At 54.0% G+C, this 25,428-nt stretch overlaps 1 protein-coding gene across 2 annotated transcripts; it reads right to left on the bottom strand.

The window, feature by feature from the left end:
• Positions 1-2: 2 nt before the first annotated feature.
• Positions 3-22,784, bottom strand: NTRK1 (neurotrophic receptor tyrosine kinase 1). 2 transcript variants are annotated; one of them, XM_049781952.1, is made up of 17 exons: positions 22,544-22,784; positions 19,693-19,767; positions 19,459-19,530; positions 17,983-18,051; positions 17,113-17,264; positions 16,791-16,933; positions 14,569-14,701; positions 11,208-11,534; positions 9,837-9,854; positions 9,662-9,717; positions 9,379-9,481; positions 8,815-9,027; positions 8,305-8,435; positions 8,038-8,210; positions 4,172-4,412; positions 3,161-3,319; positions 3-340 (listed from the first exon to the last, which is right to left on the bottom strand). In XM_049781952.1, the coding sequence occupies exons 1-17, from the start codon at positions 22,762-22,764 to the stop codon at positions 155-157; spliced, it is 2,472 nt and encodes an 823-aa protein (XP_049637909.1). In that variant the 5' UTR covers positions 22,765-22,784; the 3' UTR covers positions 3-154. The 2 variants fall into 2 exon arrangements, with proteins under 2 accessions (XP_049637909.1, XP_049637910.1); XM_049781953.1 differs by having other exon boundaries at positions 8,815-8,961.
• Between the last annotated feature and the right edge of the window lie 2,644 nt (positions 22,785-25,428).

The raw sequence follows: 25,428 nt of genomic DNA, 5'->3' as shown, positions 1-25,428 counted from the left end.
GGAAGGGATCATAAATATAATTGCTATGACGGACACTGCCTGGAAGAGCGGGCACATTCTCCACGCCGGCCCCACCTGTCCCCTCCTGCATGCTGAGGGGGAGTTGGATGCTCTGAGATCATAGAAGGCTGCCCTCAGAGCCCCGGGGCCACCTCTAGCCCAGGATGTCCAGGTAGACGGGAGGCGCCCGGGCCAGAGCCTGCAACTGTGCGTGCACGTCCTTGATGCTGCAGCGCTGCTGGGGTTCCCGCTGCCAGCAGCCCCGCATGATGGCGTAGACCTCGGGTGGGCAGGCCCGTGGCCGCTCCAGCTCCCGGCCCTGGGTGATGCACTCGATGGCCTGAGCCGTGTGAGGGAAAGAAAGGAGCCTGCGCTGGACTGGGACAGCAGGATGTATCCAATCACGCCTGCCCCCCACCCTGACTCCACCCCAGCTTCTGAGGCACTGGGCCATGGCTGGGCTTGCAGACCCAGTGTGAAAGGAGATGAAGGGGCCCAGATTCCTTTCCTCCCTGATTCTCAGGGGTAGGAGGCTCAAACTGGTTCCTGGGGAAGGTTGGGCCAGCCATAGGATTGCTTCTCTGAAAGGCTGGAATTCGACCCTCAGTGGACAATCCTAATGTGCTGACAAAGTGGAGGGGCCAAGGCATTTACCAAATTCCTCCCCAAATGTGCAGGGGAGGGAGGTCTGAAGGGAAGGGTCAGCTGGGGGCAATGTGTGTGTGTGTCTGTGTGTGTGTGTGTGTCTGTGTGTCTTTGTGTCTATGTGTGCTCACTTGTATGCAGGATTACAGGTAAGGGTTCTGAAAAAAAGGGGCTGATTTTGAGCTGGAGCATTAATAGTACAGCAGAGGGTGTTCACCTTGCACTCAGCTGACTCAAGTTTAGTCCCTGTACTATATGGTCCCCTAAGCCGCAGCAGAAGTGATCCCTGAATACAGAGTCAAGAGCAAACCCTGAGCACCGCTGGAAGTGGCCCTCTAAAAATTAAAGAAGCTGGGGCCGGCGAGGTGGCGCTAGAGGTAAAGTGTCTGCCTTGCAAGCGCTAGCCAAGGAAGGACCTCGGTTCGATCCCCCGGTGTCCCGTACGGTCCCCCCAAGCCAGGGGCAATTCCTGAGCGCTTAGCCAGGAGTAACCCCTGAGCATCTAACGGGTGTGGCCCGAAAAACCAAAAAAAAAAAAAAAAAAATTGAAGAAGCTGGGGCCAGGGCGGTGGTGCAAGTGGTAGGTGTCTGCCTTGCATGTGCTAACCTAGGACAGACTGCGGTTCGACCCCCAGGCATCCCATATGGTCCCCCAAGCCAGGAACAATTTCTGAGCGCATAGCCAGGAGCAACCCTGAGCGTCACCAAGTGTAGCCCAAAAGCCAAAAACAGGGGCCGGCGTGGTGGTGCTAGAGGTAAAGTGTCTGCCTTGAGAGTGCTAGCCTAGGACGGACCGCGGTTCAATCCCCCGGCATCCCATATGGTCCCCCAAGCCAGGAGTGACTTCTGAGCGCATATCCAGGAGTAACCCCTGAACGTCACCGGGTGTGGCCCAAAAACCAAAAAAAAAAAAAAAAAAAAAAAGCCAAAAACAATAAAAATAAAAATTGAAGCAGCTAATCTGCTGTAGACCCCCTTCCCCTTGGACTGGGGCTGAACAGGGCCTGGTCTCTATTCCAAACCAGGTCCTGATATGGAATAGAGAAGAAAGAAAAAAGGGCAACACCCCTTTTTTCTTCTGGAGGTACCCCCTTTATGGGCATGAATTCCTCTGAAAAGAAGTCACAGCAGGGGAAACTGAAGTCAGACTCCTGGAAGGACTGGAAGATGGCAGAGGGAGCCAGGGATGGAGAGATGGTGTCAGGGGGAAAGTAGGAGCCAGAGCTTAGAGACTCTCCCCCTTCCCCCCCCCCATTAGCAGACTTGGTTATGGGCGGCACTAATTCCATTCCTTCTCTCAGTGCTTGAGAAAATTAAAATCTATAACCCTCTCCCCCACCCCAGCAGCCTCAGGGGAGCAGACTGCATTAGGAGGAGAAATGGAAACTGACAGCTGCGAGCCAAGGAGGGGGTTGGGGGGCTGCTGGGGATAGCGAGCAAGCACCTGGATCATGGGGTCCCCTTTCCCCTACCCCACTGATGCCCACCCAAGGTGGTAAGGTACAGCGAGGCACAGGGGATGAGATCCTGACTCCCTTTGTCAAGTTCTTGGAGGATATGGCACTGAGCCGGAGGGCTGGACCTTAGGATAGATAGCCAGTGGCCCAAGAATAGGAAGCTTTGCAACACGGTTACTGGTAGGCAGTTAGATTGTCATTGGAACAGTGTGCTCCTGAAATTCAATCATGAATTACTTTGTAACTTTGTAATTCACTGTGATGCGATAAAAAAAAAAAAAAAGAATTAATTATAGGGGCCTGAGCTATAGAGTACAGTGGGTAAGGTTTTTTGCCTTGCATGCAGCCTAGCTGGGTGGGATCCTCAACATCTCATATGGTTCCCTGTGTCCCACCAGGAGTAATTCCTGAGTGCAGTGCCAGGAATAACCCCTGAGCATCACTGTGCGTGGTTCTAAGCGTTTTTTTGTTGTTGTTGTTGTTGTTTTTTTGGTTTTTGGCCCACACCCGGCGGTGCTCAGGGGTTACTCCTGGCTGTCTGCTCAGAAATAGCTCCTGGCAGGCACGGGGGACCATATGGGACACCGGGATTCGAACCAACCACCTTAGGTCCTGGATTGGCTGCTTGCAAGGCAAACGCCGCTGTGCTATCTCTCCGGGCCCAGCTTTTATTTTATTTATTTTTTAGTTTATAAAAAGAAATAGGAGGGGCTGGAGTGATAGCATAGCTATAGGGTATTTCTCTTGCATGTGCATGTGGTCGACCTGGGATGGACCCAGGTTCAATCTCTGGCATTCCATCTGGTCTCCCCAGCCTGCCAGGAGCAATTCCTGAGCACAGCGCCGGGAATAACCCCTGAGTGCCACCGGGTGGGGCCCAAAAACCAAAAATAAATAAATAAATAAATAAATAAATAAATAAATAAATAAATAAATAAATAAATAAATAAATAAAAGAAAAAGAAAAGAAATAGGAATGGGAATGGGAAAGTGTGCAGAAACATGAACCAGGCTGGGCAGGTGGGTTCCCCGCAGGCACCAGAGAAGTCGGGGCTGACCTCAGTATTGGAGAGCTGGTACCAGGGCTGCTTGCCATAAGTGAAGATCTCCCAGAGCACCACGCCAAAGCTCCACACATCGCTCTCGGTGGTGAATTTGCGATAGAGGATGCTCTCGGGTGGCATCCATCGGATGGGCAGCATTGTGCGGCCTCCCACCTGCAGCGGTGAGGGTGGAGGAGGGAAGGAGGGCATTTGCAGAGCTGCATCACCTTCAGGGGGCCTGAGCTGGCCTCGCCCTGCATGTACGCCCCAGGCCCAGCATTGAAAAATAAATAAATAAATAAATAAATAAATAAATTGCTCCTGGGGTTAGAGGGAAAGACCCATAGTACTGTTGCTGACAGCAGCAATAGAAATATTTCTGGGGCCCGGAGAGATAGCACAGTGGCATTTGCCTTGCAAGCAGCCGATCCAGGTGCTTGGTTCAAATCAAATCTAATCAAAGGTGGTTGGTTCGAATCCCGGTGTCCCATATGGTCCCCTGTGCCTGCCAGGAGCTATTTCAGAGCAGACAGCCAGGAGTAACCCCTGAGCAATGCCGGGTGTGGCCCAAAAACTGCAAAAAGAAAAAAAAAAAAGAAAAAAGAAATATTTCTGATCAAGAAATAGACTTGGGGCCAGAGAGATAGCACAGCAGTAGATCATTTGCTTTGTATGCAGCTGACCCAGGAGGGACCCGGTTCCGTTGGATTCCCGGCATCCCATATGCTCCCCAGCCTGCCTGCCTCGATTTCTGAGTGCTGAGCCAGGAGTAATCCCAGAGCACCATTGCGTGTGGCCCAACAACCAATCAATCAATTATTCAATAAATAAATAAAGTTGGTTTTTTTTTTTAAAGAAAAAAAAAAAAACTTTCCTCCACTAGGGCCTAGAGAGGCCAGGAAGGATAAAAACCCAAACCAGAGAGTCTCATTTCTGTGCAGCCAGAGTGGTGGGGTGGAGAACTCAGGATCTAGGGACTCCACAGTTTGGAGGGTGGGGTTATGGGAGGGAAGAGGGGACCCTTACGCGGTAATAATCAGTGCTATAGATGTCCCGGCTCATGCCGAAGTCACCGATCTTCACCACAAGCCCCTGACCGACCAGGCAGTTTCGTGTGGCCAGGTCCCGATGCACGAAGTGTAGACCTGCCAGGTACACCATTCCCGCGGCTACCTGACTAGCCACTGCCAGCAGCTGACCCAGGCTCAGGGGACCCGCAGCCACGTCCTCCCCTCCGGCCAGCAGCTTGGCATCAGGCCCGTGGGACCTGCAAAGGGAGGGGGACAGGGTGGGTCAGGAGCCTGCAGCAGAGAGGTGAAATAGGAGAGGGGGCTGGAAGAGCTGGAGACAGAAGAACAAGGAAGCTGCAGTACCCAGAGGCTGGGATGGGGGCAGGCCAGGATGTCCACACTTCTCACATTCAAGCCTTTCCTCTCAGGGAACCCCTAGAACACAGCTGCTGCTTAATACCCCCAAATCTCTTGCCCATGGGCACTATCCATTCCTGGTCAAACAGCTCAGTATGCTGCCCACTTCCATCTGACTCTACTGCACTGCAAGGAACAGATGCATTCCTTTCTTTTCTTTTCTTCTTTTTGTTTTTAATTTGGGGGCCACACCCAGAGATGCTCAGGAAACAGTCCTGGCTTTGAACTCAGGAATCTAACACTTCTGATAACATCCCCTGGGATGCTGAGGATTGAACCCAGGTTGGCTATGCACAAGTCAAGCTCCCTAACTGCTGTGCTATCACTCCAGACCTCACCGTCCTATTTCCTGAAGTTACTGCATCATCAGCACAAACAAGACTTTGATTCCTCTCTCATCACTGCCTTCCCTGTAGGCTCTTCCTTGCAGAAGTTTCTAGGAGACCTTCACCTCCTGACACGCACGGCTCTATTTCTAGCTTGACTGCTTACTCCTAGGACTTCAAGAGTCCACTGTAATGATGGCCCAAACTCATGGCTGTCAGCACTACACTCTCCTACTGCATAACTTTCTCCACCCCTATTCGTTTCCCATGTTCCATGTTTGTTGAACATTGCAAGGAAGAGAACTCTGATAAGGGGGTATGGGATGTGAAGAGAAACAAGAGACGGAGAGTCGTATGAGGTGCGCTGCAGGCACTTGGGATCTACAGGGAGAGTCAGGAAGGTTTCCCTAGAGAGCGACATCAAAATGGTACAGAGGTGGGGGAGGTTCTTTGATGGATCAAGAGAGAGGTGTTGGGGCCAGAGCGGTGGCGCAAGCGGTAGGGTGTACACCTTGCTCACGCTAGCCTAGGTCAAACTGTAGTTCGATCCCCAGTATCCCATATGGTCCCGCAAGCCAGGAGCAATTTCTGAGTGCATAGCCAGGAATAATCCCTCGTCATCAACGAGTGTGACCCCCCAAAAAATAGACAGAGAGAGGTGGGTGGATGGAACAAGGGTGCCTAGGAGCTACCTAGCCTATGGGCTCAGGAGAGAGAGTCTGGAGAGATAGAACAGTAGGCAGGGTCTTGTACACAGTTAACCCAAATTCAATTTCCGGCACCCCATACTATTTCCTGAGCACTGTCAGGAGTCAACAGAGTCAGGGGTCAGCCCTGAGCACTGCTGAGTGTGGCTCCAAAACCCCAAAACATAGAGATCCACACCCCTTGGCACACCTCTAGCTCATTTAGGAGCTTCCTACATTCCCTCCTCCTACTTCCCTCTTGAGCTCCATCCAGCACTGAGCCCCATGTGGGGGAACCCCTGGTCTTATCCTTCATCCCACACCTCTGTGTTCTGTCACCTCTCTGGACACTTCCTCTGGCTCTTTTGGACTGTCCAGTCTCACACATACACTCAGCAGGGGGCAAGTACCAATGTTGGGCTACTGGGGTGCCTCCACCCAAGAATGAACTCAGACCCCCAAGTCTCCCCCCACTTGAATGGCCATCCTGGCCACACAATTGATCCATCAATCTCAAGGACCTGTTAGGAGACATACCAAAATAGCATCAGCTGGACAAACATCTGCTTTCTTCTTTTTCTTTTTTCAGTTGTTTGGGCCAGAGCTGGTGGTGCTCGGGCTTACTCCTGGCAGGCTTGGGAGATTCTATTGGGTTGCTGGGGATTGAATCCAGGTAGACCAAATGCAAGGCTATTGGCCTACCTACTGTCCTAGCACTCTGGCCCCTTTTGGTACTTTCTTACCCAGAAGCCCATCCCCTTGGTTTGTCTTGTTTTTTTGTTTTGCTTTGGTTTTGAGCCACACTCAGCAGCACTCAGGGGTTACTCCTGGCTCTGTGCTCTCAGAAATCACTTCTGGCAGGCAGGAGGACCATAAGGGATACTGGGGATTGAGCCCAGGTTCAGTTAAACTTTACCTGCTGTTGTATCACTCCACCCTTCCCTCTGGTTTGTCTTACTGATTGGATTACTGAGCTCAGAGGAAGAGTACTTGGCAAAGTCAGCTCAACTCAGGTTGAGCACAAAACTCAGTACTGAAGCACCTGCCTCTCATGGAAGAGGCCCTGGATTCAGTAATTAGCACAGTAGAAACAAAAATTAGGAGTGGCCCCAAAGTCAAAATTAATAAGTAAAAGTCATGAGCAGAGAGAACAACAGAAGTGTTTGCTTGTATACAGCTGAGCCACCACTCCATTGAATATCTGGACTAGGAGTGATTCCAAGTGTCTTCTACCCTTCCTTGTTGCCCCTCCTCACAGGACAGAACAGAGACACAGTGACTGCCTCAGTCAGACTCTGCCTGTAGTCACACCCACCTTTAGGTCTTTTTTTTTTTTTTTTTTTTTTTGGTTTTTGGGCCACACCCGGCATTGCTCAGGGGTTACTCCTGGCTGTCTTCTCAGAAATAGCTCCCTGGCAGGCACAGGGGACCATATGGGACACTGGGATTCGAACCAACCACCTTTAGTCCTGGATCGGCTGCTTGCAAGGCAAATGCCGCTGTGCTATCTCTCCGGCCCCACCTTTAGGTCTTTCACGCCCCAGAACACACAGTCACTTGCCTTTGCCAAGTCTCATCAGTGAAATGGATACATTGCTCAAAGTTACATTATAAATAAAGTAATAAATCTATCAGAGGTGTTCTATCCAGACATATAGATCCTTAGTAATACTCTTCAAAGATAAATTGACATAAATGGCTGAGGATAATGAAACATAAGAATCTATTTGTGTTATCTCTATTATCTATTTATATTATATACAATCATGAGAAGATATTATATGGCGCCTGCAGCTCAGAAAGTACCTGATGGGCTGGAAAGATAGTACAGCAAGAAGGAGCTTGTTTTGCACACGGCCAAGCCCACCAGGAGTGAACACTGAGCTCAGTCAGGAATAAGCCCTGAGCACTGTGAGTGGCCCAAAAACCAATAAAAGGGGTCAGGGAGATAGCACAGCGGTGGGGCGTTTGCCATCCATGCTGATCCAGGACAGACCGTGGTTCGATTCCCGGTATCCTATATGGTCCCAGAGCCTACAAGGGACAATTTCTGAGCACTGAGCCAGGAGTGAACCCGAGCGCCTCTGAGTGTGGCCCAACAACCAATCAACCAACCAACCAACCAGTAAATAAATAAATAAGGGGCCGGGCGGTGGCACAAGAGGTAAGGTGCCTGCCTTGCCTGCGCTAGCCTTGGACGGACCGCAGTTCGATCCCCCGGTGTCCCATATGGTCCCCCAAGCCAGGAGCAACTTCTGAGCACATAACCAGGAGTAACCCCTGAGCGTCAACGGGTGTGGCCCAAAAACCAAAAATAAATAAATAAATAAATAAATAAATAAATAAATAAATAAATAAATAAATAAAGTAAAAAAAAACAATAATAAAAGTAAAGTGAATGCCACCAGTCCGACCAGAGGGACAGGGACAGATTGAGCCGGGGCCCCACATACCGTAGGAAGCGGTTGAGGTCTCCATGCCGCATGTACTCAAAGACCATGAGCAGAGGGCGGCCCTCGGTGCAGACGCCGAAGAAACGGACGATGTGCTGGTGCTGCAGCATCGTAAGCAGCTCAGCCTCGCGCTGGAAGTCCTGCCGTGCATTCTCTGACACCTCCTTCAGGGCCTGGTGGCAGGGGATGGGACGAAATGGGGCCAGCTGGTCAGTCATGCTGCCCCAAGTCCTGGCACGATAGGGTACGGGTGGCCCAGGGTCTGACCTTGACAGCCACCAGCATCTTGTCCTGGTCTGGAAGCAGGTTGTGGCACTCCGCCAGGAAGACCTTCCCAAAGGCACCTTCGCCCAGCTCCCACTTGAGCACGATGTCCCTGCGCTTGATGTGATGGACGCCTGGGGAGGAGCTTGGAGGCTCAGGCAGGGCCTGGTCTGGGGAAGGACGGGGAGGGGCAAGGACAGGACCACCTGGCGGGGCTGAAGCTGAGGAGGGCACAGCCCTGGTGAATGGGGGCTGACGGGGCTCCTTCACTGAACCCTAGTCCCTGGCTGGTGTGGATAGGGGAGAGCTAGGCAGGGAGGGGAGGCTTTTTCAGGCTCAGGGTGGGCACATATGGACTCAGACACATGTCCCACAGAGGGGCACATTTGGGCATATGTGTACTCAAGACACATGCACACACACACACACACACACACACACACACACACACACACATGCTAGCTGAGGCATGCATGCAGGTCCCCTTCTCTCAAGCCCAGCCCAGCCTCTCACAGACGTCACTGAAGTATTGAGGGTTCTCAATGATGTGGCCTTGGAGTCCAGAGCCTTTGCCCTCGGTGGGGGACAAGGAGCTGCCACCCAAGGTCATGAAGTGCAGGGACATGGCGAGTCCATCTTCAGGAGCTAGCACAGCAGGGCCTGGGAGGGGGCACAGCCACAGGAAGGCTCTCAGCTGGGCACCCTTGGGCCCCACATCCTGGGGAGCTGGCAGTGGAAGTGGCAGGAGTGAGCCCATGGAGGGGAGTGGGGGAGAGTGGTCCAGCCTTTCTTCATCTGGCTCCTGTTCCACCCCAGGCCCTCCAGGCCCCCAAAGAACCCGCCAGACCTCCCAGGCCCACTTAGTATTTGACAACAATCCAGCCACCAATTAGCAGCTGCTCCCACACTCCCACCAGCCTGCATGGGGCTTGTCTGCCCCAAAGACACTTTCCAGAGTTCCTCTTGGGTACAACCCTCCCCCCAACCAGCAGCACACAGAGGCCAGAAGGGCCAGGAAATGAGCCAGGACAGATGGATAGAGAGAAAGACAGACAGTCCTTTGCATCCCGCACTCACGGTTGATCCCAAACTTGTTCCTTCGTCCACATTTGTTGAGCACAAGGAACAATGAAGAGAGGAAGAGGCAGGCGAAGACAGCCAAGCCTACAGCCACAGAGACCTGGGGTGGGGGTGAGGGTTAGAGCCTACAGGAGAGCCCAGGTATGCCCCCAATCGCATCCCCCAGGCTGGGAGTAGCTGCAGAGCTCAGGACATCCTGGAGGGAGTGATTTGCAGCTGGTCCCCAAGCCTGCCCACCCACCCCAGTCCTGGCCAAACTTGTACTACTTCCTATGCTCACCCCAAAAGGTGTTTCCTCCTTCTTCTCTACTGGGTCTCCAGATGTGCTGTTGCTGTCTGTGGGGACAGAGGCAGGCAACTAGGTGGGCCTTGGCATAAGGGCCTTCCAGTAGCTGCCCACCCTGGTCCAAAGTGCACTTTGCAGGCAGACACGCCACCAGCCCTGGGCTACTCACCCACTGGAGAGAAGGAGACTGCAGCGGGAGAGAAGAGAGAAAGTGGTCAGGACAGGACAGTGCTGAGGCCACTTCCCCTCTAGGACTCATCCCTGGGAGCAGGGGAGACAGAAAGAGGAGGAAAGGAGAGGGGAAGAGAGGAGAAGGGAGGGGAGGAAAGGGTAGAGGAGAAAAAGTAGGAGAGAAAAGGGGAAAGAGAAGAGAGGGAAAGGATGAGGAAGGGGGAGGGGAAAGGGAGGAGAGAAAAGGGAGGAGAAATAGAGAGGGTAGGTGAAGGGAGAGGAGAGGGGAAGGAAGAGAAGAAGAGAGGAGGGAAGAGGAGAGGAAAAGGGGAAAGGAGAGAAAGGAAAAAACAAGAAGAGGAGGGGAGGAGAAAGAAGGAAAGAAGGGAGTGGAGGGGTGCAGGGGAGTATAGAGGAGAAGAGGGGAGAGAAGGGGAAGTAAGGGAAAGGAGTGGAGGAGAGGGAAGACGGGAAGGGGAGATGGGAAGGGAGTGGAGAGGAAGAGAGAGGAGTAAAGGGGAAGGGAGGGAAGGGGAGAGGAAGTGAAAGGAGGGGGAAAATGGAGAGAGGTGGAAAGAAGAGAGAAGGGGAGGACAGAAGGTTGAGGAAAGGAGATGAGATGAGGGGAAGGAAGAGGAGAGAGGAGAGAAGAGGAGAGGAGAGGAGGGGAGAGGAGAAGAGAGGAGGGAAGAGGAGGGGAGGGGAAGGAATAGGATGGGAAGGGAAGGGAAAGGAGGGTGGGATAGGGTAGGGGATGGGATGAGAGGCTCTTGGACTTTGAAGGAGAAAGCACAGGGCTACACATGAGTAGATAAAGCCCCAGTGAAAACCCCAGTGAACAGAAGAGCTCCAAGCTCAAAATGCCTAGGTCTCGGGGCTGGAGTGATAGTGTAGCAGGTAGGACACTGGCCTTGCATGAGGGGGACCCAGGTTCAGTCCCTGGCATCCCATATGGTTCCCATGAGTACGGCCAGGAACAATTTCTGAGCCACAAGTAACCACTAAACATTGCTTAGTGTGGCTCAAAAACAAAAAACAAAAAAAGGACAAAGGAAAGAAAGGGAGGGAGGGAAGGAAGGAAGGAAGGAAGGAAGGAAGGAAGGAAGGAAGGAAGGAAGGAAGGAAGGAAGGAAGGAAGGAAGGAAGGAAGGAAGGAAGGAAGGAAGGAAGGAAGGAAGGAAGGAAGGATACTTAAACAAAACAAGAGCATATTTATAAAGGCTGCATAAAGGTAAAGGGCAGGGCTGGAGGTCTGCAAAGTGCCAGCACTGGAACTGGCTTCTTGCGGCACCCAGCCCAGGACAGGGGCTCTCTGTACATGTGTACACGGGGATAGAGGTGTCCCCAGGGACCGGAGGGGCCCTCGCACCGGGGATGGGGTCCTCCGGATTGAACTCAAAGGGGTTGTCCATGAAGGCGGCCGCTATGGTGTCGGCATCCTGGCCCAGGGCGTTGGCGGCCAGCAGCGTATAGTTGCCGTTGTTGACATGTGTGGGCTGGTTGAGGCGCAGGCAGCCATGCCGAGCAGTCTCGTTGGGCAAGGACTCCAGGAACTGGGTGAAGATGAAGCTGGTCTCATTAAGCAGGAGGCCATTGAAAAGCCAGCGTAGCGAGGGCGCCGGCTGCCCGTCCACCGAGAAAGGGATGCACCAGTGGTGCATATCCACGGCAGGGTGAAGCTTCACACTGGCTGGGACTGGGAAAAACAGTAACAACGGATCAGCCACATGGTGGGAGAAGCGGGTCTGGGCTGGCACAGGCCAGATTTCTTGGGATCCAGGTAGTGCCCAAGATCAGTGAGATAGCATCAGATGGCAAGGTGGTTGCCACCTGGAGTGATCCCTAAGCACAAAGCCAGGAGTAAGCTCTGAGCTTCGCCAAGTATGGCCTCAAAACCGAAACACAAACAAACAAACAAGAATCTGAAGAAAAAAAATACTCGGCTTGAATCAGAGAATTCGTACCAAGGACAGGGCGCTTGCCTTGCACGTGATCAACCAGAGTTTGATTCCTGGCACCACATATGGTCCCCTGGGCACTGCCAGAAGTGATGCCTAAGTGCAGAACCAGGAGTAAATCCTGAGCACGGGCAGGTATGGGTCCTGCCCCCCCAAAAAAAGTAGGACAGGAGGGGCCAGGTATTTGTGAGCCAGAAAGATAGCTCAAAAGGGAGCAGAATGTGCTATGCAAACACGAAGTCTGTATTACAATTCCCAGCACCAATCCCACGTGCCACAAGGTCCCCTAAGACTGTCTGGAATGATTTCTGGGCACCGCATCAAAAGTAGCTCCAGGGCACCGCTGGCATGGCCTGTTCCACCACCAAAAATTGAAAAAGAGAGATGGGTTTGAAGTTGACACAAAAGGGAAAATATAAAAGTCCCTCAATAATATGAATATGCATGTATGTATGTATGTATAGACATGTACAACTGATGCTGATATCCCTGATGGCACTCACGCCATAGATAATGACTAGTGATTTGTAATCCATAGAGCTAGGATGAGCTAAAGCTACTCCCTCTGCCAAGGAGGAACCTTAGAACAGAATGTTGAATGGAAAGATAAAAAGAATGTTGAGGGACTAGAGCTATAGCACAGCGGTAGGGCATTTGCCTTGCATGCAGATGACCCAGGAAGGACCCTGGTTCGATCCTTGGCATTCTATATGATCCCCCGAGCCTGCTAGGAGTGATTTCTGAGTGCAGAGCCAGGAGTAACCCCTGAGCGCCTCCAGGTGTGCCCCCCCAAAAAGAATGTTGAACAAAAGAGATGGGACACAAAATGACAACTGTGCTACAATGCCACTTCTACATGTGCAAGAACAGAGAAATGTGCAAGAACAGAGAAAGTTAACCTCTAAGGAAACAAATATGTGTAAAATTATTTTTTGTGTTGTTTTGGGGCTATACCCAGCAGTGCTCAGGAATCACTCCTGGTGGTCTCAATGCCCTCTGCCCTGTCCTATAGCTCCAGCATCATAAATTATTCTTTTTGGGGGGGGGGGTTGAGTTACACCCGGTGGTGCTCAGGAGTTAATCCTGGCTCTGCACTCAGAAATCACTCCTGGCAGGCTGGGGGACCATATGGGATGCCGGGATTCGAACTACTGTTCTGCTGCATGTAAGGCAAATGCCTCACCACTGCACCCTCTCTCCAGCCCCATAAATTATTCTTAAATGCAAATAAATGATGGTCCCAAAATATCAGGTTAGGACTACAAATAGAGTGTCTTTTGGAGAGCTGATAGGGATAGTTAATAGTCACTGCTGGTACACAGGTATAAGAAAGGTTGAAAATCATGAGTTTAGGGGCCAAAGTGGTGGTACTAGTGGTAAGGCATCTGCCTTGCAAGGCCTAACGTAGGACGAACTATGGTTCAATATTCCGGCACCCCATCCGGTCCCCCAAGCCAGGAGCTATTTCTCTTTTTTTTTTTTTTTTTTTTTTTTGGTTTTTGGGTCACACCCGGCAGCGCTCAGGGGTTACTCCAGAATCTGCACTCAGAAATTGCCGCTGGCAGGGACAGGGACCATATGAGATGCCAGGACTTGAACCACCGTCCTTCTGGATGTAAGGCAAATGCCTTACCTCCATGCTATCTCTCTGGCCTCAGCCAGGAGTGATTTCTGAGTGCATTGCCAGGAGTAACCCCTGAGTGTCACTGGGTGTGGCCCAAAAAAGCACCAAAAAAAAAAAAAAAAGAAAAAGAAAATCATGAGTTTAAAGGGGGCAGGCTGTATATGTGTTTTTCTACACACAAAACTGCATAAGATTCGGGGCCGGGCGGTGGCGCTGGAGGTAAGGTGCCTGCCTTGCCTGCGCTAACCTAGGACAGACCGCGGTTCGATCCCCCGGCGTCCCATATGGTCCCCCAAGAAGCCAGGAGCAACTTCTGAGCGTATAGCCAGGAGTAACCCCTGAGCCTCACAGGGTATGGCCCAAAAACCAAAAAAAAAAAAAAAAAAACTGCATAAGATTCAAAGCAAAAGTACTCAGAAGTTACTCCTGGCTATCTGCTCAGAAATAGCTTCTGGCAGGCACGGGGGACCATATGGGACGCCTAGATTCGAACCAACCACCTTAGGTCCCAGGTCGGCTGCTTGCAAGGCAAACGCCGCTGTGCTATCTCTCCAGCCCACAAAAGAGTTGATAGAGGGATTGGAACAATAGTATAGTAAACAGGACATTTGCCTATTGCCTATTGAACTGACTCAGTTCCTCCTTGCTTTTCATCTGGATCCCGAACATACCATAAGACCCTCAGTCCCCACCAGGAGTGATCCCTGAGAGCAGAGCCAGGAATACTAAACCCTGAGCTCCACCAAGTGTGGTCCCCAAAACAAACAAAACAACATCATAGAAGGAGTTGATCGAATTCCTGGTCAGATCTAGAGAAATTAGGCAGTGGGTTTGCCGAGGAGTGGGGTTAGAAGGGGAAAACCAGGGGGAGGGGCAGCGGCCCAAGGAGAAGAGGGGCAGCTGCGAGCAGGGCTTCAGGTAGTGGGACTCGGGCAAAGGGCCAGAAAGAAATCCTGCTCCATCCCTCTGGCCTTGATGAGCCCCAGGAAGTCCCCCAAAGGATCAGGTTTTCATGGGAATCTGGAAGCATCTGGAGGGAGCAGCTGTGGAGCAACACTCCCACCCCTTTGCTCCAGCCCCCCACCCTCCCCATCAGCTTCCAGGGCAACAGAGCTGGGGTGAGCCCGGGGACAGCTGCGGACACTCACAGGAGACGTTGACCTGCACAGAGACCTCAGCGCGGCCCACATCGTTCTCGGCCCAGCAGGTCACATTCTTCCTATTGAGGTCACTAGTGACATCGAACAGGGTCAGCTGTAGGACTGGGAGCTCCCCAGATTCCTGGGTCAGGGAGAAGAGATCATCAGCTGGGGTTGGAGGCATCAGGCTGGAGCGAATGACTTGGGGGAGCCCCCCTGGCTCCAGATGGAAAGTAGGAGAAATGGTCAGGAGGATGAGGAGATTGATGAGAGGGGACAGCAGAGTCCAGCGCCTTCGGATCTTATCTGGAGACACTAACTTTCCATGAAGAAACTGAGGAACTGAAAGCAAGTCAATACCCTCAAAATTCTCCTTAGTATCCTAGTATACCCAACTATCCTAGTAATGAAAGTATTGGGGCATGTTTTCTTTGGGGGGAAAGCCAGGACTAACTCCTGGCTCTGCACTCAAGGATCACTCCTGGCTCTGTGCTCAGGAATAAACTCCTGGCAGTACTCAGAGGTCCATATGGGATGCCAGGGATTAAACCTGGGTCGCTGCATGCAAGGCAACATCCTACCTGCTCCAGACCCTCAGGCAGTGTTCAGGGGACCCTATAGGATGCCAGGGTCGAATCTGGTCAGCCACATATTAGGTAAGTGTCATTCCTCCTGTAGTACTGCTCTGGCTCTAGTAGTACCAGCAACTCATTGATTCACAGCTAAGATGGCACCTCCACACCCTTGAGACAGGCACCCACAGGGCAGAAAGATGGCTGGCGCCAATGGTAAGGCAGCACTTCAACACAGCAGCATGGGCTGCCCCCAATAGCTTAAGACACTGGAATGGGAGACAACAATAGCTTGATCTGAATCAGCCTTGTACAGTGGAATCAGGCTCGGATTCTCTTCCTGAGACCCTCTGAGTATATGATGTGACTGAAAGGCAATCCCAGTTGTCCTGAACCACTGTTTTTCTTGTTTGGTAAAGTGAAGGGGGAGATAAAAATGATCTAGAGTGATATTTGTGTTATCGTAATGGAAACACAGCTGTTGGGGCAACTCCTTTATCTGGAGACTTCATGTATGTGGGCTGGACCCTAGTGTAGGGCAGAGTCCCTAAAGTATGTGGATTCAAAGGTTCAGATGAGTTTCTCCAGACTCTTGTGCACATGTGGGGCCAGTCCTGCCCTGTTCTCCTTCCCCTGTTTCTCCTCCTCCTTCAGATCTGTGCTAAGGTGTGGCATGCCAGGGAATCCCCTCTCTCTCTCTTGGGGCCATGTGCCCTCCCTACTGTCCACAGGCAATTTCTGAAAGCACAAGCATTGGTCAACATACCTGGCTTCTAGCCTGGAAAGTCAGATTCTGACATTTCCACAGAACATCAAGGCCAGCCTGTTGTCTTGCCCTGACCAGTCCAGTCCAGGAGGCTCTGGTCTCTGGGAGGGGCCTCCACGGATTCTGGTCTTACCTCCCCACTCCCAAGAAAGAAGTCCTTCCCAAATGGAAGTCCTTTCTAACCTCCTGACCCAACCCTATGTCAAAGGGCTTTGGGATTTGGGGTTGACAGTTGTGGCTTTCAGTTGCCTGTAATCAACCAGAGGACAAAGGCTCGGAAAAATGTCCAAAAATGGGTATGAGGGACACCAGAGTCAGGGTGGAGTGAGAGAAGGAAGTGGCTCAGTAAGCAAGAGGAGGGTGGGTATGTGGAGGCAAGGGAGAAGCTGGGGAAGGGCTGGAGTGTGGCGAGCAGAAGAGAAAGGTACTGTCCCCCAAAGGTCTCCAGCAGGTATGGAGAGCAGACAGCGGTGGAGGGTGCCAGAAGAGGCAGGCAGGATGGCAGAGGGCCAACATCACTGCCACTTGGGTGCCCAACCAGGAAAGCCTATTATGTGAGCACACTGGCTGGCCCCACACCTCTTGCACAAACATGCTCATCACACACCCATCCTGGAGACACTTCTAGAATCTCCAAAAAAAAAGACCAGTTGTGTCCACGGAGCAGAACAAAACACTGGTCTTTGTCCAACCAGCATGGCCTTCCCAGACAGAACCCCAAGTGTGCTGGGACTAGCACCCACTTGTACCTGAGTGGCCACGCTGAACTCTCTCTGATCTGTTCCTCCATGCTCCCTTTCCCTGTTTCTCAGACTCCAGACCTAGGGGAGGGCTGGGCATAGAGGGGGGAATGGGGGCATGGGGAAGGGACTCAGGGGTAAAGGGCTGCTTACTATCACCATGGCTGATGACTTCAGCTCAACCTTGTTCCAGCCAGCCTTCTTCAAGTCCCGCCCCTCCACTTGGCACTGCAGCGACACATTGTTCCCCACGTCCACGGAGACATTGGGCACCTGGACCTTCAACGTGGGCAACTCTGGGGGCCAGGATGCCAAAAGGCACGTGAGAGCAGAGAGTGGTCCCAACCCCCACCCAGCAATAGCCCACTGCCCAGGGACCTTGAACCAAACCACTTCCACCCTTCAGCTTCCCCCAACTGGATCTTGCCAGCCCATCCCCCAAGACCTGCTCAGCAGCGACCCTTCTGGTGCCTACCACAGCTGCTGTTTGGCATGTGGCTGAGGGGTCGCTGCCCCTGGTCCTGGCACTGCAGCTTCTGTTGGCGCACTCCGCCCCACCCCTCGTCCTCCCAGAGCTGCAGCCAGAGCAGAGCACAGGAACAGCGCAGTGGGTTCCCAGTCAAGACCCTGGTGGGGATGAGGGATATCAGAGTCAGGGTGGAGTGAGAGAAGGAAGTGGCTCAGTAAGCAGGAGGAGGGTGGGTATGCGGAGGCAAGGGAGAAGCTGGGGAAGGGCTGGAGTCTGATGAGCAGAAGGGAAGGGCACTGTCTCCCAGAGGCCTCTGGCACACACGAACTGCCATGGGGTGCTGGATTTGGGGGTCCTTGCCTGTGCAGCTCTGCTCAGACACGTCAGACAATCCAGGAGCCAGTCTGGGGCTATCTCCCCTCCTAAGACCCCAGGCTAACACCCCTTCTACACACCCTGCTATGATCAAGGCTTACTTCTGCAGGTGCTTCAGGGGCCATATGAGGTGTCAGGGATCAAAGTGGGATTGGCTAGGAGAAAGGCAAGAACCTCCTGTCTGTTCCCCTCCTGCTGTCTCTGATGGGATGCACAGGCAGGCATAATTCTGTTTCAGCCCCCAAAGATCCCACAAACTCATGGACACCAGTTCCACAAGGAGTGACACAGAGAAACAAGAGCACACACTGGCACGCAGGCACAGCCCCCATGCATGTACCCCTCCATGCATGCATGCAGTTACCTAGCCACACAGTACCATCCCAAGAACACACGCACCCAGATACCCATGAATGCACACAACCTGCACGTAGGCACCCACCCACGCGCACACGCAGGCATGCACAAACACGCTGCACGTTTGTGGAAGTCCCGACTCACAGTTCCTGTAAGGGGAGGCCCTGGATGGTTTTCCAGGAGAGCGACTCCAGCACATTGAAGGAAAGATTCCTAGGGGAGTTGAGACAGAGAGACAGACCCTGACCCCCTGACCCCCGACCCCCTCCTGACCTGGGAAGTGGCATGTGTGTGCAAGCACATGCGTGGGTGTGTGTGCCTATGCACGCATACATGTGCTAAGAGCCACAGGAATTAACATATAGCTTCTCCTTCCTCTCCTGGCAACCAGTGCCAGTCAGCCTGGGGTGTATGTATGTGTATGTAGACTGGACAGGTTCTGCTCTTTAAGTACCATTCTTTTCCCTGGAACAACAAGGGTTAACCCCACTTAACCCCCTCCCAGACCCCTGGGAGGGGGGAGGAACAGCCGCTGCTCCTCCCCCACCCTTAGCCCCAGCTGGCAAAGTGCTGAGGCCCCAGCTGTGGACACAGGGCTCCATCTGTGCTCCCCTTCCCACAGAGGGGATGGGTGGGAGGAGAAGGAGGAGGAGGATGGGGTGCTCAGACTCCCTTGCACCCTACCGGATGACCATGACCTGACCGAGGTCTCAAAGTGTTCCCTCAGGTCCCCTCCCCACTCCTTTCTCCCCTGCTTGAGGACTAGGGGGATGAAAGGCCCCAGGCTTCTGGTACAGAAGATGGAAAAGGTGAATTCAGTCAGAGCTGGATGCCCAGCCCCAGCCCCATTACGTGAGCCTCCACAGGGCAATTGCAGGAGCTACTATGGAGCAACCCCACCAATTAGGGATCATATAGACCTGCCCCTTCGGCTGTAGGCAGGGCTGGGCTGAGTTTCTGCTATTCACAGGTGCACGGCTCCACCCAGCAGCAGAACCTCCAGATCCTCAAAATCTACCTTTATGAAATGAAAGGACACAATTTCCCTCAGCCAGAGATGCACCCCGTTATTATCTGCTGTTCCGGAAATGGCCCCAGACAGTAACTGGTCATGCAGCGTCACCTGTTTTGGTAGTGTTGTAGGTGGAGAGCTCGGTCATTGGCGTGGGGATCAGGAGACCATGTGGCACTGGGCCTGGAATGGGGTTTCCTCCATGCAAAGCTTATGCCCCTGCCCAGTGAGCCATCTCTCTGGCCCTCGGTTTATTTCTGGTTATTGAAAACTCTGGACACAGCTGAGTTTGGAGGACACAGGCCAGTCTGTGAGCATGGGTCCCACCCTCCTCTCTCTCAGCAGGGACATCTATGAAGTGAGAATAGCACCTAGAAGCCCCAACTCCTCTGTCCAGCCAAGAGGTGACTGGGTGTCTCTGAGCCCAGCAAGAGGGCGGGTTCCAGGGCAGATGTGCGGGGAGATGAGGCCTCAGGGTAACTGAAGGGGTGAGCCAGCTTCCCTGACTAGGCTGGGGACTTCTTAAGGACAGTTCCCCAGGGAGGCAATCGCATTAGCTGCCCTGGTCTGGGTGCCTCCCACCCGCTCTCCCAAGCCCGGTCACTCACAGGCGATGGAGGCGAGGGGTGAAGCGGAAGGCATCTGGCGCCAGGGACCGGAGACCACTCCTGACGATGGTGCTGGGGAGGATGCGGTAGCTTAGGCCCAACGGCCCCAACACCCCCCTCTCAATTTCCAACCACCTGGACCCCTCACTCTGCCAGTCCCGACAGGCCTTGAGGTCCTGGGGCCCCCAAGTCCTGCACTGAGCCCCCCCTAAGCCCCCCAGCCCTACTTCTCACAGGTTTCTCAGCTCGTCTAGGCCCTTGAGGTCACCCGACTCCAAATGCTGCAGATCCTGCTGGTTCTCGATGTAGCTGTGGAGAGAGACGATGAGGGTCACACTCGCACTACTGTGTCCCCCACCTGCCTTGTCCACTGGCATGACAGCCAACATATGCCCACTCACAGCTCACACATGCAGACGTGCAGAGCACACATGGGCATCCACCCAAGTGTTGTCCATCCAGCCTGTCACAAGGTGATGTACAAGGACCTGCCCACCCCACATGCATCCCACAGCTGTTTCCTACACATGGGTACACCCACAGCTGTCTCTCTCACACATAAATGTGCACACACACACACACACACACACACACACACACACACACACACGAACACCACGGCACCCATTTATAAGTACACCCGTCCATCTGCTGCTCCACCTGCACATTTCAGTTGTGGGGGACTGAAGATTGCAGAAATACCCTCTTCTACACAGGGCAGGGCACTACACTTCTCACTGTCCTTGCCCCACCCAGTGGGGAGGAAGCTTTGGGTCATGACAATTTGCTGCGATGCTCAGACAGATGCCAGAAGACACCCTCCACCCCAATTTACCCACGACTACCACCAAGTTTCCAGCTGAGACAGTGTCACAGTGTCCCGTGTCAGCCAGGAGCCGCCCCCCCTAAGCCCCATCTGGCCAGGAGGAACCAGGAAGAAGAGGGACAAGGAGGGGGAGGAGACAGAACGTGGGGTGGTGTAAAGAGGCTGAAATGTGAAATGCATGCGCAAGTCTGCGCCCCAGTGTAGGCCAAGGGTGGGGGGAGACAAAGACACAGGGAACCAGAGAGGAAGCAGGCAGAGAGAGGCAAGGAGTGGGCCAGATAAGGGAAGGGAGACAGAGAATCAGAGATAAGACAGAGCTCAAGAAAGCCAGACAGGCAGGAAAGAAAGGAGAGCTGATGGACTGGGGAATGTCTGAGGCTGGGTTGGGCCCAGTTCTGCTTCTGGGAAGTGTGGGTTCTGGAGAACTCGCTAGCATGCAGCAACATGTTAGGGTCCCTACACAGCACATACAAGCTCATGCCTGGTTTGAACTCACTGCCTGATCTTGGAACAATCCCCCCCACCCCAACCGCCTAACTTGGGGATACCAGGACCAGCTCCGGTGACCCCTTCTTCCTCCCCCTTGGTCAGGTATCTGGCCCTCGGCCCCTAAGGCTAAGGGTGAAACCTCCGGGACTCAGAGGGCCTTGAGGGGTCCCTATTTCACCCCACCCCACGCCACCCTGCAGGGACCCTGGAAGAGGGTGTGAAGGCAGTGGGCAGGCCAGCGTGTGTTTGAACTGTCAGGGAGCTCCTCAAAGCTGCCTCGTTTGTGTGGATTCATAATCAATCAGTCTGTTCGAGTCCATTATCTCCTCGTTAGCACTGCGGGAGAGGGAGGGGGGGTGGTGCGGGCGGAGGCAGGGGTCAGGCTGCAGCTCCACCCAAAGGGACATCTCGGTTCTTCCCCGTGGGTGACTGCCTCTGCGTCCCCAGTCCTGGCCTGTCTGTGCCACCCCCTTGCCCCAATCAACCCCCAGCAAGGCCCCTGGGGGACTTGGAAGGAAACTGGGAAATGGGGAAGAACCCCCCCTGCAGGTGCCCTGGGGCCCTAGTTGGAAGACGAAGGGAGGTGATATATGGAGGGCCGGGGGTGGGCGGCTTGAATCCCGTCCCAGCAGACAAGGCCATCTCCTCAGCTCTCCATCTCCCTGGGGCCTCCAGAGAGATTGAGTACCTTCCCGTTAATTACCACGACTTACCCAAGGAATTTGGTGCCAATACTGCAAGCTACTCAAGTGACTTCCAGCAGGCGCTGGAACACCCCCACAAACACACAAACACACACACTAGCCTTGCATGAAGTTGGGGTGCTGGTGCTTCCTCTAAGCCCCAGGCCGATGAGCAAGATTCTCTAGCAATCTCTTCCATCACCTCTTAAGTCTTGCCAGCCCCATCAGACACGATATACTCAAGTATTTCCCAGCCCTCCGAGTGATACTTGAGTACCTTTAGGCCAATCAACACAGAATACTCCCCAAGGTTTTACCAGCAGCTAAAAAAGTGCTTTAGTATATTTTTGACGGAAGTCTGCAAGAGGTCAGAGGACTGCAGGGTACTGGCCCTTGCTCCCAGTTAGGGGCCTGGGAGGGAGAAAGACCCGGGTGTGACGGCCTGGAGAACTGGCATGAATTTGCCCACACTCCCCAGGGCAAAGATGAGGGTTTGAGGGAACGAATGAGGGGGACAGAGCATCAAGCTCTGCCTTCCTTCATATGTCCTCCAGTCACTGCCCTTCCAGAGATGGGGGACATGACTGCCCAGTCCTGATAAAAACAAAAAGATGGGGGGCCGGAGAGATAGCACAGCAGTTCGCCTTGCAAGCGGCCAACCCAGGAATGGACGGTGGTTCGAATCCCCACAGCATCCCATATGGTCCCCTGAGCCTGCCAGGGAGCGATTTCTGAGTGCAGAGCCAGGAGTAACCCCTGAGTGCTGCGGGGTGTGACCCAAAAACCAAAAACCCATAAAAGAAGGAAAGAAACCCGAGGTGCGGGTGCCCAGCTAAAGAGACATCTGAAACTCTCCATCGCCCACCAAGGCGGCTGAGACCCAGAATGCAGCTTCTAGACGGCGGCGGGGAGCCCTCATGCCTCTCGCAGCCCCCCAGGAGGCGAGGGTCCCCGGGGACCCCACACCGGGCAGCAGGCAGCCAGTCAGCCATCTCCCACTCCTCCATCCCGGGCCTCCGGGTAGCTGGTTCGCGCCCTCGGGGCACCGGGCACCCCGCGCAGCCGGGCCCGACCACCCACCACTCACAGTTCCATCAGGTTCCCGGCGTCTGACAGGTGGGACACGTTCTCCAGGGCCCCCGGGCCGGTGCAACGCAGCCCCGAGAGGCCAAGAGGACAGCAGCCATCGAGGCAGGGCGCGGCCCCCGCGGAGGTCAGCATCAACCAGGCTAGCAGGCTGCTGCAGCCCGGGCCCGGGGCCCGGCAGTGGCTGCCCCGCTGCCCACGCTGCCCGCCCCGCAGCAGCATCGCGGCGGTACCCGCCTCGCCCCGGCCGGGCAGCCCGTCTGAGCGCGGCATGTGCGCCGGGCGGCTTTTATAAAGCCTCCAGCAGCGGCTGGAGGGCGTGGTGCGTGTTGGTCACGCCCCTTACTGGCCCCGCCCCGTTTAAGCCACGCCCCTTCTTTGCTATGTCTTATCTAGACCGGGCCCCTCCACGTCACGCCCCTTCTGGCCACGCCCCATTTAGACCACGCCTTCCCCGATCACGCCCCTTCTGGGCCAAGCCCTCGATGACACACCCCGTTTGGGCCACGCCCCGTTTGGGCCACGCCCATCTTATTGGCCACGCCCTGAGCCCAGACCCATCGCATCTCTTCGGGACTGGTCCCCAGGTCCCTGGGAAGTTGATCTGCAATTTCCCACCCACCGCCTTCCTCCCCGCCTTAAAGCAGCTGCGTTTGAGGGGGACGGAAGTGAGAGGTGCCCAAGGGGTAGTTCAGGTCATCACCCCTCACCCCAGTCTCACCCCTCCAAGGGTGCGTCCGTCTGTCTGCGGGAGGATCCCGAGAGATAGCACAGTGGTAGGGTATTTGCCTTGCATGCAGCCAACCAAGGACAGACGGGAGTTCAAATCCAGACATCCCATATGGTCCCCCGTGCCTGCCAGGAGAGATTTCTGAACACAAAGCCAGGAGTAACCCCTGAGCGCAGCCGGGTGTGACCCTCCCTCAAAAAAGACAAAAATATAAAATAAATAAAATAAAATAAAATAAATGATATCTTTATTTAAGGGGTCAGAGCAGTGGCGCAAGCAGTAGGGCATTTGCCTTGCACGTGCTAACCTAGGACGGACCATGGTTTGATTCCCCGGCGTCCCATATGATCCCCCAAGCCTGCCAGGAAGAATTTCAGAGCCAGGAGTAACCCTTGAGCATCACTAGGTGTGGCCCCAAATCCAATAATAATAACAATAACAATAATAATAATAATAATAAATTTATTTATTTAAGCACCATGATTACAAACAGGATTGTAGCTGGGTTCCAGTAAAATTCAATAAAAATAAAACCCACGTTGAACCTAGGAAAAGACAAGAAAGAGAAGCGCAGGGGAGATCGAAGGGAAGAGCTGGAGGCCGCTGTCCGGAGTGGCCACCGGGTGGCACTGGAAGCTCGCGCGCTGCGGGGTGCGCTCTGCCCGGGACTGGGGGTGCGGGCTCCCTCCTCTACGAGTCTCCCACCTCGCAGCGCCAAGCTGCACCTGGAACGAGCCCTAGACCCTGACCCTGCCAGCCCTGGCTGGCCCCCGGTCGGGCTGGGCCAGCATCGATCGCCGCCCTGACAAGAGCATCGATTTCCACGCTGAGAAATTAATAGATCTTCTCTTAGCTCCTCGGACGTGGGAGCCGCCAGCGGGTGGAGCCCGGGGCCAGTGGGTCCTCGGAGGACACGCACCCAAACAGTCCAGGGTGCTTGGCCGGGCATGCTCGTCCAGTGGGTAGGCTGCTTCCCATGCAAGCAGCTAACTTGGGGGTTCTATCTCCAGTATGGCATACAGTTGGTTCCCCGAAACCACCAGCAAGAATTCCTGAGCTTGGGGGGCCCAAGTGGTAGCACAGCGGTATGGCCTTTGCCTTGCATGCAGCTGGCCTGGGACGGACCCAGGTTTGATCCCCAGCATCCCATATGGTCCCAAGCCTGCCAGGAGCAATTTCTGAGTGCAGAGCCAGGAGTAACCCCGCCTGAGCACAGCTGGGTGTGGCCCCCAAGCAAAATAAAATTCCTGAGCCCAGAGTCAGGGGTATAACCTCTGAGTACCTTGGGGTGTGGCCCCCAAACACTCCCCCTCAAAAAATAAAAAATCCAGAGTGTCAAGAGTCCCAGAGACTTTTGAGGCCACTAAATGCGTCTTTGGTGACAAGCTGAGAATCAGAAGGGGCTGTTGGATGGAAAGGAAAGGTGAGGATGGGAGCAAGGGCCTGGGAGTGTGACCCAAGCAGCCTATGGTTGTTCCGCCCACACTGTGGGTCCACCACCCACCCCCTTCCAGAGTCAGGGACCTGTACAGAGGGAAAGGCCTGAATTCAAAGGACAGAGGGAAAGCCAGAGGTGACCACCCAACAAAAACAGACAAAGGGGGCCAGAGTGGTAACACAGCAGTAGGGCGTTTGCCTTGTACGCAGATGACCCGGGACAGACCTGGGTTTGAATCCAAGCTTCCCAGATAGTCCCCTGAGCTAGGAGTGATTTTTGAGCGCAGAGCCAGGAGTAACCTTAGTGCGCAGCCGGGTGTGGCCTCAAAACAAACATAGGGTCCAGAGCTGGATTTGATTGTGGGCGTCTCCAGGCAGGGTGGGAGGTCAGCTCCGTAGCTCCATGGCTGGGGACAATCCACTTCAGCCCTTGCCGAGCTTGTGCAGTCGATAGCTCGCATTTGGAGGTGTCTGGGGGGTGGGGGGGCACCTGCAGGAGCCTCTGCAGCAGCAGCAAGGGCTTTGGGGGGGTGCGGGGATCCTGAGCTCTCTTGGGCTACCATAGCCCTGTATTTGCACCTTATTTCCCCCAACAGACCTGTTTCACCACCACCACCACCCCCAGCAGTTGTGAGGATAAATATTTTGGCTTGGCGAGAAGCGCAGAAAGAAGCGAGAGGTGCCGCTTACCAACCATTGGGCTTGGGGGCGGAGAGACC

Source organism: Suncus etruscus, chromosome 10 (assembly GCF_024139225.1).
Source record: "Suncus etruscus isolate mSunEtr1 chromosome 10, mSunEtr1.pri.cur, whole genome shotgun sequence".
Lineage (NCBI taxonomy): Eukaryota > Metazoa > Chordata > Mammalia > Eulipotyphla > Soricidae > Suncus > Suncus etruscus.
The sequence above is the reverse complement of the archived record's forward strand: the minus strand, read 5'-3'. Positions and strand labels throughout refer to the sequence as shown.

Bases quoted from the DNA above. Each gene is read 5' to 3' on its own strand.
- NTRK1 (XM_049781952.1), bottom strand. From the start codon at position 22,764: ATGCTGCTGCGGGGCGGGCAGCGTGGGCAGCGGGGCAGCCACTGCCGG. The intron at 11,535-14,568 runs GTGAGTGTCCGC...TGTTTTTCCCAG, and splicing joins TGTGCAGGTCAACGTCTCCT to TCCCAGCCAGTGTGAAGCTT. The intron at 341-3,160 runs GTCAGCCCCGAC...CACACGGCTCAG, and splicing joins ACCAGCTCTCCAATACTGAG to GCCATCGAGTGCATCACCCA.